This window comes from Brassica napus, chromosome A6 (assembly GCF_020379485.1).
Source record: "Brassica napus cultivar Da-Ae chromosome A6, Da-Ae, whole genome shotgun sequence".
Classification (NCBI taxonomy): domain Eukaryota; kingdom Viridiplantae; phylum Streptophyta; class Magnoliopsida; order Brassicales; family Brassicaceae; genus Brassica; species Brassica napus.
Window position 1 is genome coordinate 21,720,071 of NC_063439.1, and position 17,334 is coordinate 21,737,404.

The 17,334-nt window shown below is 34.2% G+C and overlaps 3 protein-coding genes and 1 long non-coding RNA gene across 4 annotated transcripts; 3 read left to right on the top strand and 1 right to left on the bottom strand.

The window, feature by feature from the left end:
• The first annotated feature begins 4,112 nt into the window (after positions 1–4,112).
• LOC106348429 lies at positions 4,113–5,479 on the top strand. The gene is made up of 2 exons (XM_013788167.3): positions 4,113–4,266; positions 4,648–5,479. The coding sequence occupies exon 2, from the start codon at positions 4,689–4,691 to the stop codon at positions 5,133–5,135; it is 447 nt and encodes a 148-aa protein (XP_013643621.1). The 5' UTR covers positions 4,113–4,266; positions 4,648–4,688; the 3' UTR covers positions 5,136–5,479.
• A 1,152-nt stretch (positions 5,480–6,631) lies between these two features.
• Positions 6,632–8,588, top strand: LOC106348426 (pathogenesis-related thaumatin-like protein 3.5). Its single transcript, XM_013788164.3, has 2 exons — positions 6,632–7,941; positions 8,028–8,588. The coding sequence occupies exons 1-2, from the start codon at positions 7,184–7,186 to the stop codon at positions 8,479–8,481; spliced, it is 1,212 nt and encodes a 403-aa protein (XP_013643618.2). The 5' UTR covers positions 6,632–7,183; the 3' UTR covers positions 8,482–8,588.
• On the bottom strand, positions 8,556–11,678 carry LOC106348427 (DNA-binding protein BIN4-like). Its single transcript, XM_013788165.3, has 13 exons — positions 11,476–11,678; positions 11,260–11,367; positions 10,905–11,148; positions 10,776–10,837; positions 10,219–10,456; positions 10,082–10,146; positions 9,958–10,011; positions 9,681–9,789; positions 9,491–9,537; positions 9,371–9,397; positions 9,134–9,209; positions 8,894–9,039; positions 8,556–8,808 (listed from the first exon to the last, which is right to left on the bottom strand). The coding sequence occupies exons 2-13, from the start codon at positions 11,308–11,310 to the stop codon at positions 8,710–8,712; spliced, it is 1,218 nt and encodes a 405-aa protein (XP_013643619.2). The 5' UTR covers positions 11,311–11,367; positions 11,476–11,678; the 3' UTR covers positions 8,556–8,709.
• A 3,720-nt stretch (positions 11,679–15,398) lies between these two features.
• LOC125575897 lies at positions 15,399–16,919 on the top strand. The gene is made up of 2 exons (XR_007314439.1): positions 15,399–16,093; positions 16,656–16,919. It is a non-coding gene; the product is annotated as an uncharacterized LOC125575897 (long non-coding RNA).
• The last annotated feature ends 415 nt before the right edge of the window (positions 16,920–17,334 follow it).

Sequence of the window (17,334 nt, forward strand, 5' to 3'; positions counted from 1 at the left end):
ATATCATTAATGTCCATCTTATTTTTTTGTCCACCATTTCTTAAACATCTTGAAATAACTGATGCTAATTAATAATAAATTTTTTGCTGGAAAAAAATCAAATTTGTCTAATTATCGCTTAAATATTTTATTAATATGGTCTAAGAAGCTTTTAAGTGATATCATAGTTTAATTTATTAGTTTTTTTTTGTTAATTTTTAGAGGTTTTTGTATTTAAGATTTTTTTCCATATTAAGCTTCTATTTCTTTCACAGAATTGATATATATATATATATATATATATATATATATATATCATAAAATTACCATCAAATCAGTTTTACTTATTTATTATTTTGTTTTAACGAAAATACACTTTTTAAATAATTTAATTTAAAATAAAATGATATATTAATTTGCTGTATTTTAACAATTTCATTGATTTAATTAATTTGCTTTGGTGGATAACTTAAAAAGTTTTCATATGAATCGGGGAAAGTAAACTTATGTTGTTATATTATATTTATTTTGTGTATATAGAATCTATATACAATGCTAGTGTAATAAAGAAAGAACATTATTTTTTTGTAACTTCAAAAAGATACATTATTACAATTTGAAATGAATCAAAATTGAATAAAATGATAATTAAATATTTGTAAATCTAATTGTTTAGTTGGATTCTCATGAAAAAAAAAAATCGATTGGTTAAACAAATGTTTCAAAATTTGTTGTGGTATTGTTTTGTCTATAAATTATAAAATTTATTGAATTAATATATTTAATTATTGCATCCTTAAATAATATTTTATTAAGACATTAGAAAAATATGTTTTGAGTTGTTTTGTCAAATTGTACAAAAATCTATGCTTTTTCATATTTGTAACTTCAAAAAGATACATTATGACAATTTGAAATTAATCAAAATTGAATAAAATGGTAATTAAATATTTGTAAATCTAATTTTTTTTTATCTTGTTTAGTTGGATTCTCATGAAAAAAAATCGATAGGTTAAACAAATGTTTCAAAATTTGTTGTGTTATTGTTTTGTCTATAAATTAAAAAATTTATTGAATTAATATATTTAATTATTACACCCTTAAATAATATTTTATTAAGACATTAGAGAAGTATGTTTTGAGTTGTTTTGTCAAAATTTTACAAAAATCTATGCTTTTTCATATTTGTCACGAAAATTTATATGTTAAACTTACTTTTACAAAATTCTTAACTTTGTCACGAAAACAAAAATCTATGCTTTTTCATATTTGTCAACGTTCTCACACTTTCTAAGAATATATTAACTTAGCCACTTACTTTTTTTTTTTTACAAAACAAAGTATCGGAGTCTTGAAAGTTGAATTCATATTATTGTAAATGTACATAAAAGTTTGTGATTATATATTTAGTGGTTTTTTATATGTGTCCAAGAAAGTGTCAATGGCTTAGTTGTAACTGTCTTATATATATATCATACCAATCCGGGTTCGATTCTCACCTTCGCATTGTTTTTTTTGTTTTTTACGAAAAATAAATGAGATGACATGGCAATTTCGGGTTCTCTGATTGGTTGATTTTTTTATCTTATGTGGACACCCTCTCCATGGCTTATATCCCCTTTTAGTATAGTATAGATTTATCCAAAAAAAAGTATTAACTTTAGCATTAAATTGAAGCCAGTCACATGTTACCATCACCACCATAACTAAAAGCATATCGTTGACCTTTTCGGGTTCAGAGAATTTAATCAGTCTGTTAAATTTTAAAATTATTATTTGGATCTGTCTCGAACAAAGCATCCGTATTCCGTACATATATCTTAGATTTTGATCAAGTTAACACGTGGTCGTATTCATGAACTGCCAACAAGAGTATAGGGCTACGTGCCTATTTACACCTCATAACTCAAACAAGGTTCATAATATTTTACAAGTAGTATTGTAAAGCTCTACGAGAGTGCAAGTGCACGGCTAAGGAAAGATTTTGTTCTATAAAAGACTAACATGAAACAAGATTTTGTTCTATAAAGACTAACATGAAAGATTTTGTTCTATAAAGACTAACATGAAACACTACAAGTGTAGAAAAGGATCTATCTAGTAATCTAAGACTAACAAATACACATTGATTTTCATGTTTCCGCATCTTATATATTAAAATCTTATATATTAAAACAGAAGTCAGAACCTTGAATCGTGTGATTTTTTTTTAAAATACATCTAATTAACATATTCTTAGAAAGTCATCTTACATTTAATTTCTAATCTTATCATTTAAATTTTGGGTATACCAGAAATTTTTATTGAGTTATCAATAATTGAATTTAAACAATAAATAATCCATTGGATTTATAGATATTATAAATTAAATATATATAATTTAATGATGTAATACTATACCTCTTTATGTTAAATATTTAAATATTTGTCGATGTTAACTTTTAAAATTAATTTTTTTTTTAAATAACAAAAATCATATTATCTAACAATAATTAATATTTACTACCTTAAACCAATAAAAACAAATTTTAAACTATATAGTTTATTAATATATTTTATTTTAAAAATTAAACAAAAAATAAATGTTTAATTATTTACTCGATAATATAAATCTATGAAGCGAAAAGTTTATTTTTTAAAAAACTTTCTAAAATTTTGAAATGTTGCAATATCTTTGAATATCACAATAAAATAATATTTTACTAATTTTTATATATATAGTTACGATTTTAGTAATGAAATAATAATATAAAAATATATATAGAAGAAGATATACCGTAAATTTATTATGTTTTAAAAATTGATACATATATATATATATATTATAATATATACCAATTTAGAATTAAAAACAAAATATTTATATAAAAATATATGAAAACAAAAATCCGCACGGTTGCACAGATCGAGATCTAATAGTTAGTTTAAGATAGCTGTCTACGGGTAGTACATCCAAATTGCAGGACTGGTCCGGAGCATAGAAAAAGAAACCAATCGCTTAAAACATCATGATTTTAGTCGTAAATATGGTTATAATATTTTTACACGAATAATAAGAGTATAAAATTTGAAATGAGCATAAAGCATTAAGAAAAAATTGAAAATGTTAATATCCTATATAGACATTTTGGTGCATATGTCAAATCGCTCTTTAACTATTTTTTTTTTTTTGAGAGAGAAGCTCTTAGCGATTTTTTTCATGAAGTTAAATTCAATCCAGCCGCCTACATGCATTATCTAGCTTTTTTTTTCTTATATAATTCAAGGTTCAAACTCTATGGCTAGACTTTATAGTTAGCATCGCTAGAAACCGTATATCATACTTTTATATTGGTGTGTATTGCTATGCAGATTCTTGTTCAAGTAATGGAGATACTATTTGATTCAGAAAAAGAAAAAAAAAACAAAATAGTCAAGATATTTCTATACATTTTCGAGTTTACTATTTAAAATAAACATTTTCGAATTGATAAATTTTTTAATCAAATGAAGTTGTTAATTGATAAACTGAGTAAGATGTGAAAGAGCAGAGAAGACGGGTGAAAGTTAGGTGATTCAAAGTCATCGCCCTCTCACTCACTATCTTCACGCCCTATCGGTCCTCCTTTCTTTCGTTTTTTTTCTTGTATTTATAACATATGATTTAAAATTTTTAAGTTTTGACGAAATCTAAAAATTCCACTTTTACTCTCTATCTAACATTTGGTTATATATCAATATATCTTTTTATCACAACTCAATAATAAAAATAATAATTTTTCTGCACTCAAGAATAACCAAGTTTTTTTCACGAAAATGGGTCAAACTTCATATATACATTGAGTCAAATAGAAAAAATAGGTGAAAATGTGGTGAAAATTAGGTGAGGAACGAGGATTTAAGATTAGATAATAAACCATTAGATCGCTGACACATGAGTTGATTCTCATTCTCTTTCGAGATAAGACAAACTAAAAATGAAATAAACATAGACGAATTAAGTTAAGTACATGTTTAATCACTAAACAATACTCCTAACAAAACGAAATAAATATAGACGAATTAGTTAAGTGCATGTCTCTTTAATCAATAAACAATAAATAAAACGAGGGAAACAGAAGTGGCGGGACCCGTTTATAAACGGAGTTAAAAACGATCACTATCCGTTATAGAAGACAGTGTGAGACAGAGAGAGAGAGAGAGAGTCTAATCTATAAATATCTTCTCTTCCTCTCCTTCTTCTTGTTCCCTCACTTGCCCCTTCTTCTTCCTATTGCTCCCGAGTCAAATCGTCTTTTCTCTCTCAAGGTATGTCTCTCTCCTCTCTCTCTATTCCAACTATCTTCTCTGTGTATATCTGCTTTCAAACATTTCAAATTTCCTCATCATTCCGTCGGATCTGGTAGCTACACCTTACAGCTACAATTTGAATTTAATTTTTTAATTTTTTAATTTTCCAATGTGAATTATTTCAAATTCGGATGTTGATTCGCATGAAACAATGACTAATTACTTGATGATCTTGTGGCTAGGCTAGTCTCTGTGCCCTAAATTCAAATCTTCTTTGCTACGAATTGTTGTTTTCTAAATTAGAATTTCTATAAGCTGCTCGGGCCGAGATTATGGGCCTAAGGGCCGAGATTATGGGCCTCAGATCGCACATTGATGTGTGTTCTTCGGGTTGTGCAGAGTAGAGTATAAACGTTGTGTGGAGCTTTTCAAATTCATCAATGGAGGTATTTGGAAAATCTCCCATGGTCATCTCTGCGAATGTTATTTACTTGTCTGCGATTCTAGGTCGCGATACCGACGAGTCTCACAAATGTGACTGGAAATGCGAGAACGAAAACGTTTGCGGGAACATGTACCGCTGCAAACTAACAGGACTGACTCACGTCTGCGACTACAACTGTAACCAGCGTATTCTCTACGATAACCACACCTCTCTCTGCCGAGCCAGCGGCAGAGTTTTCCCTCTCTCGCCTGCTGAGGAGCAGGCGGTTAGAGGTGTGAGGAGGAAGCTTGATAGCAACAGCGAGAGCGTTGCTTCTTCTGAGGGTTGTTCGTTTAAGCGTCGTCGTCGTGATGTCCAGCTCCATGCTTCTCCTTTTGAGAGGTCTTTCACTGCTGTGAGTCCGATATGTAGCCCGGCTGGAGACGGGATGGAGTTGAGTTAGATCCTTGTTGATGATCATCTCCTCTGTTTCTGAGACCTGAGAGAGGCTCTTTTTATCTTACCTAGTATAACTTACTTTTATCTTTTTTTTTCTGTTTCTTTTGGACATCTATGGATAAGAGACATATGTGCTGTTGCTCTGACAGGGAGGGTCTAGGCATCTTCCCTGTCTGAAGGAGAGCTTTATCTTTAGTATTGATGAACTTTATGTAGTAGTACTTATGTAGGAGAGAGACTTTATTATTCTACTGCTTTATTCTGGATCTTACTGCTTTTGCATTTAGGTGATGTAATAATGAACTTTGCTTCTTTTTCTTCTTGGTGATTGTACACTATGTTTATTTAGGCAGGCTTTTATTTAGCTAGGTATCTTGTTTTGGCTAGTGACTCACCATTAAGAAGAGCTTGACACAGCATTGGTGATTACTGTAAGTGTTGTGCGACAGGATCTTTCCATGTTGCTAACCGATGCAACATAGGTTCTTCGGGATAGCGATGTTTAATTGATACCTAACTCTAACGATTTCTTTGTTGTACTATTCAACTTCCATTTCCTTGATTGATGAGTGTTTGAGGTCCTGAATGTGTTTTTTTTTTATGTTTGTGCAGGTTTTCCAATATTGAAACTCAGGGAGTTTAGTTATGCTTTATTTATGTACATTGATATGACTGTTATGTTTCTGAATTTTGTTATAAAGGATTTTATAACTGTTGGAAGTTTAAAAACCTTGCTTTGCAGGTGTTTGTGCTCAGTAGACAACAACACTGTTGGTTTAATTCTGAAGCTCCTTAACTATGAGAGAAAGGATATGAGTAGGTACAATTACCCAGCGTCCAGTGAGGTTGTTGATGTGGTTGGCCAACTGTGTGCAAACCCATTAGCTATTCATGGTAATTATGTGATACGACGTTTATTGAATTGCCACGCTTTTTTTTAGTTATATCATTTACTTTTGAGCTCTGTTGTTGTACCACTACCTACTTTGCTCTTAAATCTTGTGTTTCATATCATCTGCCATGTTGTATTTTCCGCTTCTCTCTTGTGTGGACTGTGTCCGAGTTTCTGATATTTGTTTAATATCTATGATCAGGTATCAATCTCTTTACAATGTAGAGTTTCTGAAAAAGTTCATGGAATCTGGGTGTTACTCTCCCACCTAAACCACAGTATGGTAAGTAATCATCTACACTGAATGATGATCTGAATTAACTCAAAGTAAGAAAAACCATGCAGTCATTCATATAGAATTGAATTTCCATAAGTTAGCTTCAGTTTTTCTTTTTGACGTGGATGTTGATGCAATAATTTTTATTCTATTTTTAAGCTGACAGAAAAGGTAGAGTCGGAGATGTAGGCATATGATGTTGTAGGAGCCTCGATTTTCTGGGATCGTGGAAGATTCTGTTCCAAAGAAGTTGGCAAAGTATCAAATGTTGACTCGACCGCTACGGTAAGGAAATATTTCTCCCTTTTAGCTAATGATGATAACAACCACTATTTATTTAGCTTTTCATCTTGTTTAGAGTTAAGGAAAAATAACGAAATGATTTTGGACTTTTTTGTAGATCTTAAAAGTTCATGATACTTCAGTTTCATATTAGATGATTTAAAATCGTAAATACAACTTTAGTTTGATAGGTTTTCTCTTATATCATTTAAATATTGGTGGTTAGCATTTGATAAGTTTTAAAATCATTTGTCAAGGAACTAGAATCTGAATGAAGTGGGAACATGGTGTAGATTCTCTTTGCATCTTTTCATAAAAGGTTTCATTAGTACTATTATCTTTCTTTAGAATAATATAATACCACGGATGAAAAAGAGGTTGGGCAAATAAGGCAAAGAATAGCCTTGTCGGAGAGGCCAGTGTCCTAAGAGTAAATGCTAAACCTTAAGTCCTCGGCTTGCGGCTTGAAGCTTTCTAAAGCAACTTCACCGCCTCAACATTGAATCCTTATCAACCTCTACATTTTATTTCTTATAAACCCTGGTCCAGAGACCTCCCAGCCAAAACCATATTTTCTGAAATCTTAAACTTCAGTACGATAATGGGAAGATCACCAATGGTTCCCATGGCTGTTCTTGTTTATGTTTCTCTACTGTTCTCTGTTTCTTATTCCTCCACGTTCGTCATCACGAATAACTGTCCCTTTACTATTTGGCCTGGTACTCTTTCAGGCTCTGGCACCCAACCACTACCCACCACGGGGTTCAGGCTTGACGTGGGACAGTCTGTTAAGATTCCCTCGGTTCTAGGCTGGTCAGGTCGGATATGGGCTAGAACCGGCTGCAACTTTGATGCTAACGGCGCGGGAAAATGTATAACCGGAGACTGCGGTGGGAAACTGGAGTGTGCTGGTAATGGTGCTGCTCCTCCCACATCACTCTTCGAGATTACGCTCGGTCACGGTTCTGGCGACAAAGATTTCTACGATGTCAGTCTCGTTGATGGGTATAACCTCCCCATAGTTGCTATCCCAACAGGCGGTGGACTGGTTGGAGCTTGTAATGCTACAGGATGTGTTGCTGATATCAACATTAGCTGTCCAAAGGAGCTTCAAGTGATGGGAGAGGGAGAGAAAGAAAGAGGAGGAGTTGTCGCTTGCAAGAGCGCTTGTGAGGCCTTTGGATTAGACCAGTACTGCTGCAGCGGTCAGTTTGCTAACCCAAACACATGCCGGCCGTCTTCATACTCTACCGTCTTCAAGAGAGCTTGTCCTAGAGCTTATAGCTATGCCTTTGATGATGGAAGCAGTACTTTCACTTGCAAGGCTTCTGAATATGCCATTATCTTCTGCCCTGGCAGGTATATTGAATCATGCGTCCTTCAGTTTTCAGTTTGTAACAATGCTCTCTGCAGGTTCTGATCGATCATATAACTTCTTGTTCCAGGGTAAAAAGACCAAGCAGCCAAAACTCGGATCCCCCTAGCCAGCCTCAGAATCCATACGGACAACCTATGGCTCCTCCGACTCAGAATCCCTCTATGGCTCCTCCAACTCAGAATCCATACGGTCAACCTATGACTCCACCAACTCAGAATCCATACGGTCAACCTATGGCTCCACCAACTCAGAATCAGAACCCGCCTGGACCAAACCAGAATCCGATGACTCCACCACCTCAGAAACAGAATGGGAATGGGCAGTTTATGATGCCTCCTCCCACTGTAAACCAAGCTCCAAATGACCAGTTTATGAATTCGCCAATGGAGGATGAGAGTCAAAGAGCTGAAACTGGGAGGGTTGCCAAGAGTCAATCCTCGTCTGACATTCTTCGACCTTACCCTGTCTTGTTGCTTCTTGGCCTCAGTCTAATTGCTTTGGGACAATCGTGCACGACATGAATCAACACTGTTCTTCCTTTTTAATGGGAATTAGTACATAAGCAACTTCATTGTCTTCCCAGAGATTCTGAAACTTTATTGATCAAAGTCCTTTTTATTACCTTGAATTGGATTCACAACTCATACATGTAAAACTTGTCTATTTCATGTATATAGTGTTGTCTCAACTGAATAAAGAAGATGCAAGGTTTTAAAAAATAAATAAAGGGAGAAATCAAAATGCATAACTCATTTCTTGGGTTTTGTTTTCTTAGGAGCAGAGCTTCTAGCCTTCTTTGCTGGTTGCTGCTTCTCTTTAGATGGTCTTCCTCTCTTTTTCCCCACAACCTGCAAAATATTCCACAAAAACTTCTTTCACTGTCATACATATACATATTGATTTCATGAGGAATTCTAAGCTTTGCCAACGTACATTTTCTCCTTTCGCTTTAGCTTTAGCTTTGCCATTTGCGTTGGTTACCTCCGCTGGGCCTCCACTTTGATCAGCTGGCTTTGAAGCAGTCTTGCTGTTTTTGTTAGATTCATCATCTGACTCGAACGAGAATCCCTCCAGAGTGCCTATAAATGGTTCACAAAGTTAAGCTGTTGAAGTAAGCATTTGCGTACAGTCAGTTTACCCGATCTACAATAGAGACAGAAAAAACGAGCTGACCTTCCATCATTGTTTCTGCTTCATAGACATTAGATTGTGGTGTTAGCTGTATGAAGTCATTCATAATAGCTTCAATCTGACAAGCAAACATATGATCCAAAAGTAGGTTGTTACTCCAATCCATGTTTTAGTTTCCCAAACAACAGATAAAAACTAGTTCCCCAAGAGGTTTAAGGCTTCAAGACAAAGATCTATGCGTAGCAAAAACAAGGAAGCGCAAGAAAAAATATTACTAACCTTTGCCTCTGACTGGCCAACGTTAACCTGAAATTCAAGATCTCTGGTGTGAGTAATTGCATATAACAAGTGCCGCCCTTACAAGTTTAAAAGAAGGTACAAGGAAAACAAAAACCGTACAATGCAAAACGTTCTGGATGGAACGATTGTTGATTTATATATGGTTCCTGAAACATGAAATGGTAAACTGTTAGTGAAGATACTCCAATCATGAACTGAATCTCTATCACATGTTGTGCAAGAAAAAAAAAATACAGAATCATTTTGAACATCAGAAGAAGCATAAAGAATGATTGGGGGAACAACATGCCTTTCAAGTCCAAGTACACGTCCTCGGTTGTGTCTGAAACAACCACACGCCCAACAGCCCCCATATCTCCGCTCAAATCTATAGAGTCCCCTTCACATTCAACCAGTACCTGTAAAATTGGTTCAATGCTTTTTTTAACAACTGTGCTTTATCTACAATTATACTCTAGTATGGATGTAGTTAAGCCATTCCGCAACATAAGTGTCACCAGCCGCCATAGCAAAGATATATAAACGTGGACTGTAAAGCCAGGTGCAAAGGAACATATTTGTATTACCTTTGTGCGATTCACCTTCTCAGAAAGTACCAAAGGCAATCTTGAACTTGAGCCCTGGAAATATATAAATCTGGTCAGAAACGGAGAAGAAACAACGATAGTGGCCATAGCACAAGATTCTTACAGAAGAAGGCTTGACATTCTTATCCTTTGTTACTTCCTCAGCTACTGTGTCATCTGTATCTTTATCTGCATGATAGAGGAACAGTTACATTGCTTTAGAAGAATCCTAAAGACACAACAGTTTGGTTCAACTTATACCTTCAGTTTTCAATATTTCTTGTTCACTGTTTTCTTTCTTGGGTGACTGGTGGCCACTATTTGCCTTTTTCTTCGGAGATTTTTTCTTTGGAGCCTTCTTAACCGCAGGTTCTCCATCTTTAGCTTGAATAGCATTATCCTCATCCTTTTCAGTAGCCATAGTCACTTGCTGACTCATTGGTTCACTAGAGGGTGGTTCAGAATCAGATGAGACAAGCCATACATAATCATCTCCTTCCTGACAAAGAAAAGAAAAAGAGAAACAGTATAGCCTGTCAAATCCAGACCAAACTAAGAATTAACATTTCTTTTACATTACTAAGACAGGTAGAGAGCAGAGAAGACATTGCCACATAATTACAACATCACTCATGCAGCTGGGAAGCTTCTCTAGAGGAGGGTTCATAACTAAGAGATCACTACCTCAATAAATACAATTTTATTTGTCAAACAGATGCATGCAAAGAAGAAACGCTCAACTCACACTAACTACACACTAAGACAATTAGAGGCAACAAAAGCACACGCGAGTACAACGGGGTCCAAACGTTTCTTACTTTAGCGTCCTTATGCTTGCTAGACCCTTCTCCACCATCAACTTTGCTTCCATTCTCCTTCTCTGCAAATTGCTCCCAAGTAAAAAAAAGGCCTTTAGAAGCTCAACAGTTGGAATACTACTTCCATACCTTCAAGGTTGACAGTAGCATCTGCATTCTTCTTCTTCCTCCTAGAAAACACCTGCTCGATACTCACTTGGTTTGTCACCAACTTCGCTTTGGAATCATTCTTAGACAAAGACTCAGCGGACTCTTTGTCCACAATAGTAACGGCATCACCGTCATCAGGCACAGGAAGAGACGAAATGGTTTCAGATTCCCTGGGAGGACTATCATCTGGAGAAGATAGTGATAACAATGAAGTGGTGGGTGCCTGCAAACACACAAAAACAAAAAAAAAGCTTCCACCTTTCAATCCTGTTCCTGTAATAAAGCAAACCCAATACACAAAAAAAGAATTCAGAATGAATCAAATAAGCAAAACCTGGAAAGATCGAAGCCAATCGGGAGATCCCTCTCTGGAGCTGCTGCTCATAATTCCTTACTCCAGAGCTCAAATTACAGCAATTCAAGCTTCTCCCGACTTCAATGTCTGCTCAATTGAAACAAAATAAGCTCGCGGATACATGCATTTCTTTCGCAGGTCAAAACCCTAAAAGAGATCTTAAGAAACCATAGATTCGATGAAATCGAAGCTCACCTGAAGAAAGCAGAAGAAGTTTAGAATCTACGAACGTTGAAATCCGGAGAGGAGATATAGATTGACGGAGGAAGGGAAGCGAGAGTTTCCGCCGCCGGCGAGATTGAAGTGTGTGAAAGACGCGGGAAGATTGGCCACTAATCGCTTGTTCCGGTTTGGTTGCAAGGACCAAACAGAAGAAAACAAGTCTACTTACATATTTTAATCATTCATATATATATATATATGTATGTTTCCAAAACTTTTTCATTCTAAAAAGTTTTTAAAATCACATTTCCATGTTTCGAAACGTTTCGTTTATGCGTATCCGTTATAAAAAGTACCGTACAGATTTTTGAAAAACAATTACTATAGTATTTTTTTTATTTTCCTTCTTTAGCATATTCTTTTATTTTGTGGTTATTTTTTTTATGTCTAACCTTATATATGGTAAAGAATCCATGCAATGTCGCACGTAAATTTATTTATAAAAATAGATATTCCATATTTTATAAGATAAATTTTTAGAAAAAACTATTTACAATTTCTTTTAAAGAAATAAATGTGTTACAAAAATAAGTTGTTTTTTTTATAATGAGAAGATACGACTCTTTAAACTAAATAATTGTAGAAATATACTTATTGGAATATTTTAATTATTTTAAACTAATTTATTTTTATAATGAAAAAACACCACTCTTAATACTAATATAGTTCAGTTATTTTTGGTATGAAAAGACATATCTTTTTTATAACGAAGAAACATAACTTTTAAAATTAATAGAGTTTAGTTTTTCATGAAAAGATACCTTTTTAATAATGTAAAACACAACTGTTATAACTAATAGAGTTCATTTTTCATTAAAAAAGATACAATTCTTAAAATCAATAGAGTTCAATTTTTAGTGAAAAGACATAAATTTTTTTTTATAACGAAGAAACACAACTTTTGAAACTAATATAGTTCATTTTTTTCTAAAAAGACATGCCTTTCTAATATATTCTAATATGTAAAAGCACAATTCTCAAAACTAATATATTTTAGTTTTTGTGAAAAGACACAACTTTAAATATTAATTAGGATTACTATTATTAATAGATTTGTCTATTATAATGAAAATACACAACTTTTGAAACTAATAATTGTAGAAAAAACTTATTAAGATATTTTAACTACTTTTAAACTAATTTCCTTTTTATAATGAAAAGATAAAACTCTTAAAACTAATAGAGTTTAATTTTTTTGAAAAATAAAATTTTATAATGAAAAGTAACAACTCTTAAGCTAATACATTTCAGTTTTTTTTTATGAAACAACACAAAATTTTGCATCAATTGGGATTGCTAATTTTTTATAAAGAGAAATAATTTTCTAATATTTTCTAATATGTAAACACACACAAATATTAAACTAATACATTTCATTTTTATGAAAAGACACAACTTTTAACATTAATTATTTCTATTATTAATTTGTCTTTTATAATGAAAAACACACAACTTTTAAAACTAATAATTATAGAAAGACACTGATAGACTATGGATTTGACCTATTTACATCCATGGTTTATAGGTGTTTTTACTATCTATTATTCTATTATAGAGTCTATTTATTATATTTATAAGATCATGAGTGATTTGGAGATAAGTGATGATTTTAGAGTATTTTGGAGATATTTGGAGCAAGCACCCGAGATGACCATCGAGCTCGACCATCGGTCGATATTAGAGGAGGAATATCGATTGATGTTCACACTTGAACATTAATCGACAGCGAAGCGCGTAGAAAGCCCGTTTGGTCACAGCCGACTTGAAGCCCAAGATTTCACCAATTTACAAAATTGTCCCTGACGAGCTTTAACCTAACTATATAAACTTTGCCACCATATTAGAAGCAAAGTGTGATTTTCTGTGTTTTTAGTTTTATTACTTTCAACAAAAGGTTTTAGGATTGTGATAGATTGGAGAGAAGATCCAAAGTTATAATTTGTGATAGAAACTCCATTAATATCTATTTTACTATTTTATGAAGTTTTCTAACTTAATTGTTTTCATGAATTACTTGGCTATGTCTGGGTAGTTCCACTGTTAGATTTAGGGTTTAAATAGGTTATGAGAGATTAGCCTCAAATATAGATTGCTGAGTTGTGGTAATTGTCATTAGGATTGTTCATTAATGCATGTTTCTAGATTAGCTAACTAGAACTTGCCCTAGAATTGATAGATAAAAGCGAGAGCTTCATTCTCATCCTGAAAAAACATTATAACTGAGCTAAGTTTCTTGCTAAGAGTAAGGCGAGAGCTGATCTAGTGAGCTTAGTAAGCTTCATTCAACCCGCGCATAAAGCTTAACCAGAAGCGCGTCGATCGATATTCATATTGGATAATCGATCGACGGAGCGAAAGGTGTATCGACCGATATCCCTATAGAATTATCGATCGACACTTCTATTGATCGAACACATTTGTTTGGGTCATTAGATCTAGTAGACGAGTTCAAACATGCGATAGCTGATGGACTTGTTGAATTGATAGTTGAGCTTTACATTACCATGCATGCAACTCATTAGGCATTTGTAAATTATAATTCCAAGTTTCTTGAATAAAAACCCTAAGTCTAGTATTTTCCTTTAAGCACCAAAACCTCAACCAATCAATCGAGCAATTACTTGCTCAACCAAAACTGCAAATTTATATTTTAAATATTAAAAACTTCTTCCTTAACAAATCATATTAGATCCATTAGGTTTCCTAACTCCCTGTGAATTCGATCCTTAAGTACTACAACTCGACCTCTTATTTGAGAGAGTATAAATCACTCCTTAAGATAATTTGATTGATATCAGACACTTATTAAATATTGTAAGTGATTTTAAACTAATTTATTTTTTTTAATGTTAAGATACAAGTCTCAAAATTAATAGAATTCAATTTTTTTTAATGAAAAACACATTTTTATAATGAAAAAGTGACAACTCTTAAACTGATACATTTCAGTTTTTTATGTAACAACACAACCTTTCACATTAATAATAGAAATCCTATTTAATTCTAAAGGATGTGTCTTTTCATCATAATTTTGCAAATGTCTGTTTATTGTAACTTTTGTTCATAACAGTTTTTGGAACGTTTTAGTTTATAACTTCTTTCATTTTTTAAAGTTGTATTTATTTTTAATTTTTTTTTTTCAGTTTTATTTATTATGTTCTGTGTTATATTTACGTCACCCAAAACATTACACGGATACAATGTTGATGTATATATAATACTAGGGTCGGCCCGGGCTACGCCCGGGTTTTTTGTTTTAATTTTAATTTTGATTATATATTTAGTACGTTTATTTAATATATAAATTTTAAAATTTATTATAAGAATATAAATAGCTATAGACAAATATAAAATATATAATTTTAAATCATTCATTGCTTTTTGCTTACACAATTTAAAAATTTTAGTATCCAATTATTTTTATTGGAAATTATATATAAGGTGAAGAGCAGAATGAAAAAAAAATGAATTAAATTCTAATTATAGTATTTAATTGGTTAAATTGTAGACATGTGTTATTTCACTTAAAATAAAAAGGTCGGTCTGCGCGTGGATTATATATTTCAATTTGTTATATATATTAATTATTTTATATTATTTTATTACTTTTCTGATATGTTTTTGATATTTATAATATATTTTATTACAATATTAGTAGGTAAAGATAATATAAATACTCATTATTTTAAGTAAAACTAAATTATATCTCTTATTCAAATAAATTCATTAAAAAAAGTAAATAAAATGCATTATTTATTTACATGTTAAATGTCCTCAATATATTCATCTCATGTATGTTTTTTAGTGTGTTACTTCCCCCACATTGTTGAAGATTTAAAACTTAAAATTGTGATAAAAATTGGTAAGGAATACATTTGTGAGTGACTTATTGTCATGACCCAAACCCAGGCCCATCTGACATTCAGCGAAGCCCAAAACCATTTCCAGAAGCCCAAGGTATTTTGTTACAAATACCCACCTTTCCACCTTGTTTTCTCAGAAAACTTCATCAAAAAAAAAAAAGAAAGAGCTAGAGAGAGAGTGAGCTAAGAGGAAGTGTGATTATTTTGTAGTCAGAAAGTCGCCGGAGCTCGTCGCCGGAGCAACCGTGCGCCGTGATCACGTTCAGCTCGCCACCCCCGATCAACACCCTAGGTAACTGCCGGAAACCGCATGCCTTAAGTTTCAGTTTCGTTTCCGTTTAGTAAATCGCCCATAACTTCCTAACCATTGATCATCTCGTGCATGCAAGACCACCATCGTGTTCCTCTCGTCGAGACGAAGCCGTAGACACCAACCACACCGCAATCGGATCCCGGACGAAGCCGCTAGAGCCTCCCGAAGTTTCGCCTCTGCGCAGGCGTGAAACGCACGCGCCGTCGCCGTCCGCCGGAGCCACCGCGCATTCCGGCCACTCGCCGCCGTCTCCGACCGCCGTTCGCCGGAGCCGCCGTGATCGACCGCCGTCCGTCCGCCGCCGTGAAGCTGCCGCCGCGTCGCCGCCTCGCCGCCGTCGCCGCCGCTGATTTTCCGATTTAGAGTCTATTTGAGCAGCTGGAGTTCATAGATACCACATTTCCCTATTGCTAAGGTGAGGGGCTATTCCCGAACTCCTCTTACACGGTTTAGGACTTCGAATAAGTATAACTTATTTCTAATATGTTCCGTCTGCTTGAAATCGAGTCTGTCATTGCTTGTTTAGTTATTAGGTTCTTTGCTTAAACCGGAACTAGGTTGTTAGCGGATTCAACATTGATTGCTTCACTTAATGTAAATGCTTAGCTAGGATTGTTTTTGAGTGGAGACGGATACAGAGACGGACTTCTGTATGCCGGATTGTATGAGGTTATGGCCAACTATAGTCGACCGGTTGAGCTGTAGCCTGGAAGTGTCGATAAATCGTCCACGGGCGGTGTCCGAGCACTATCTCGAGTTGTGTTATGTTTTTGGCCTGTTAGTGGGCGGCGAGAGCGCGCCTCGCTAGGATCATTGTTTGTTGCTTGGGTACTTTAGGTGCCGTGTTTGACATGTATTAGAATTAAATTATATTTATTCGGAGTGTTATGTCCGGGTCCATGGACTTCGGGGTAGCATCCCCCATACCTCATTGGGCGATTCACCTATCGCTCACCCCTCACTCTTCCCCCTTTCAGGTGAGACCGACGAGCAGGAGTGATTATCGGACCTGTGCTATTGGGCTTTTGGGCTTCTATCGCTTTTATCGCTTTTTATCTTTATCGGGCCTTTAGGCCTTTGGACTTTATCGTTTGTGTTATTTCCTATTTCAGACTTTCGGTTTATGTCGTATTTTATATTTCGGATGTTATCGATGTTGGGCTTTTAGGCCTTATGGTATCATATCGACTTTTATATTATGATATGAAGATTATTATTATTCAGTATTTATTATTTTGTTATTTTTCGCTATTATATTATTTTGAGAAAACCGGGTGTGACAATTTTTGGTATCAGAGCGGGGTTCCGTCCCGGCTCCGACCCGGGATGGCGATTTTTGGAGACCTTGTTTTATTCGGTTTTAATCGGTTTTGATGGTTTTAGACGATTTCAAATATTTTTGGGGATTTGGGAATTTTGTAAACGAAAATAAATAGCACCTTTCCATTCGATATCACTTCTCCTTAAATGTTGGTATCAAAAGTTGAGCGTAAGTTAACATTTCGCTTTCCTTTCAGATGCCGCCCAGGAGAAGAACCACACGTGCCCAGACTGCCAGAGTTGTTAGAGACGTTGTAGATGAGCATGAGCAGCCCGCAGTTCCGCCACCCGCGGCTCCACCAGTTGATCAGGATGCATTGAGACAGATGGTTCAGG

Coding starts and splice junctions, on each gene's coding strand:
- LOC106348429 (XM_013788167.3), top strand. CDS start 4,689: ATGGAGGTATTTGGAAAATCTCCCATGGTCATCTCTGCGAATGTTATT.
- LOC106348426 (XM_013788164.3), top strand. CDS start 7,184: ATGGGAAGATCACCAATGGTTCCCATGGCTGTTCTTGTTTATGTTTCT. Junction 7,942..8,027: donor ATTATCTTCTGCCCTGGCAG/GTATATTGAATC, acceptor TTCTTGTTCCAG/GGTAAAAAGACCAAGCAGCC.
- LOC106348427 (XM_013788165.3), bottom strand. CDS start 11,310: ATGAGCAGCAGCTCCAGAGAGGGATCTCCCGATTGGCTTCGATCTTTC. Junction 10,838..10,904: donor TGCTACTGTCAACCTTGAAG/GTATGGAAGTAG, acceptor AGCAATTTGCAG/AGAAGGAGAATGGAAGCAAA. Junction 10,147..10,218: donor AGAAATATTGAAAACTGAAG/GTATAAGTTGAA, acceptor TCTATCATGCAG/ATAAAGATACAGATGACACA.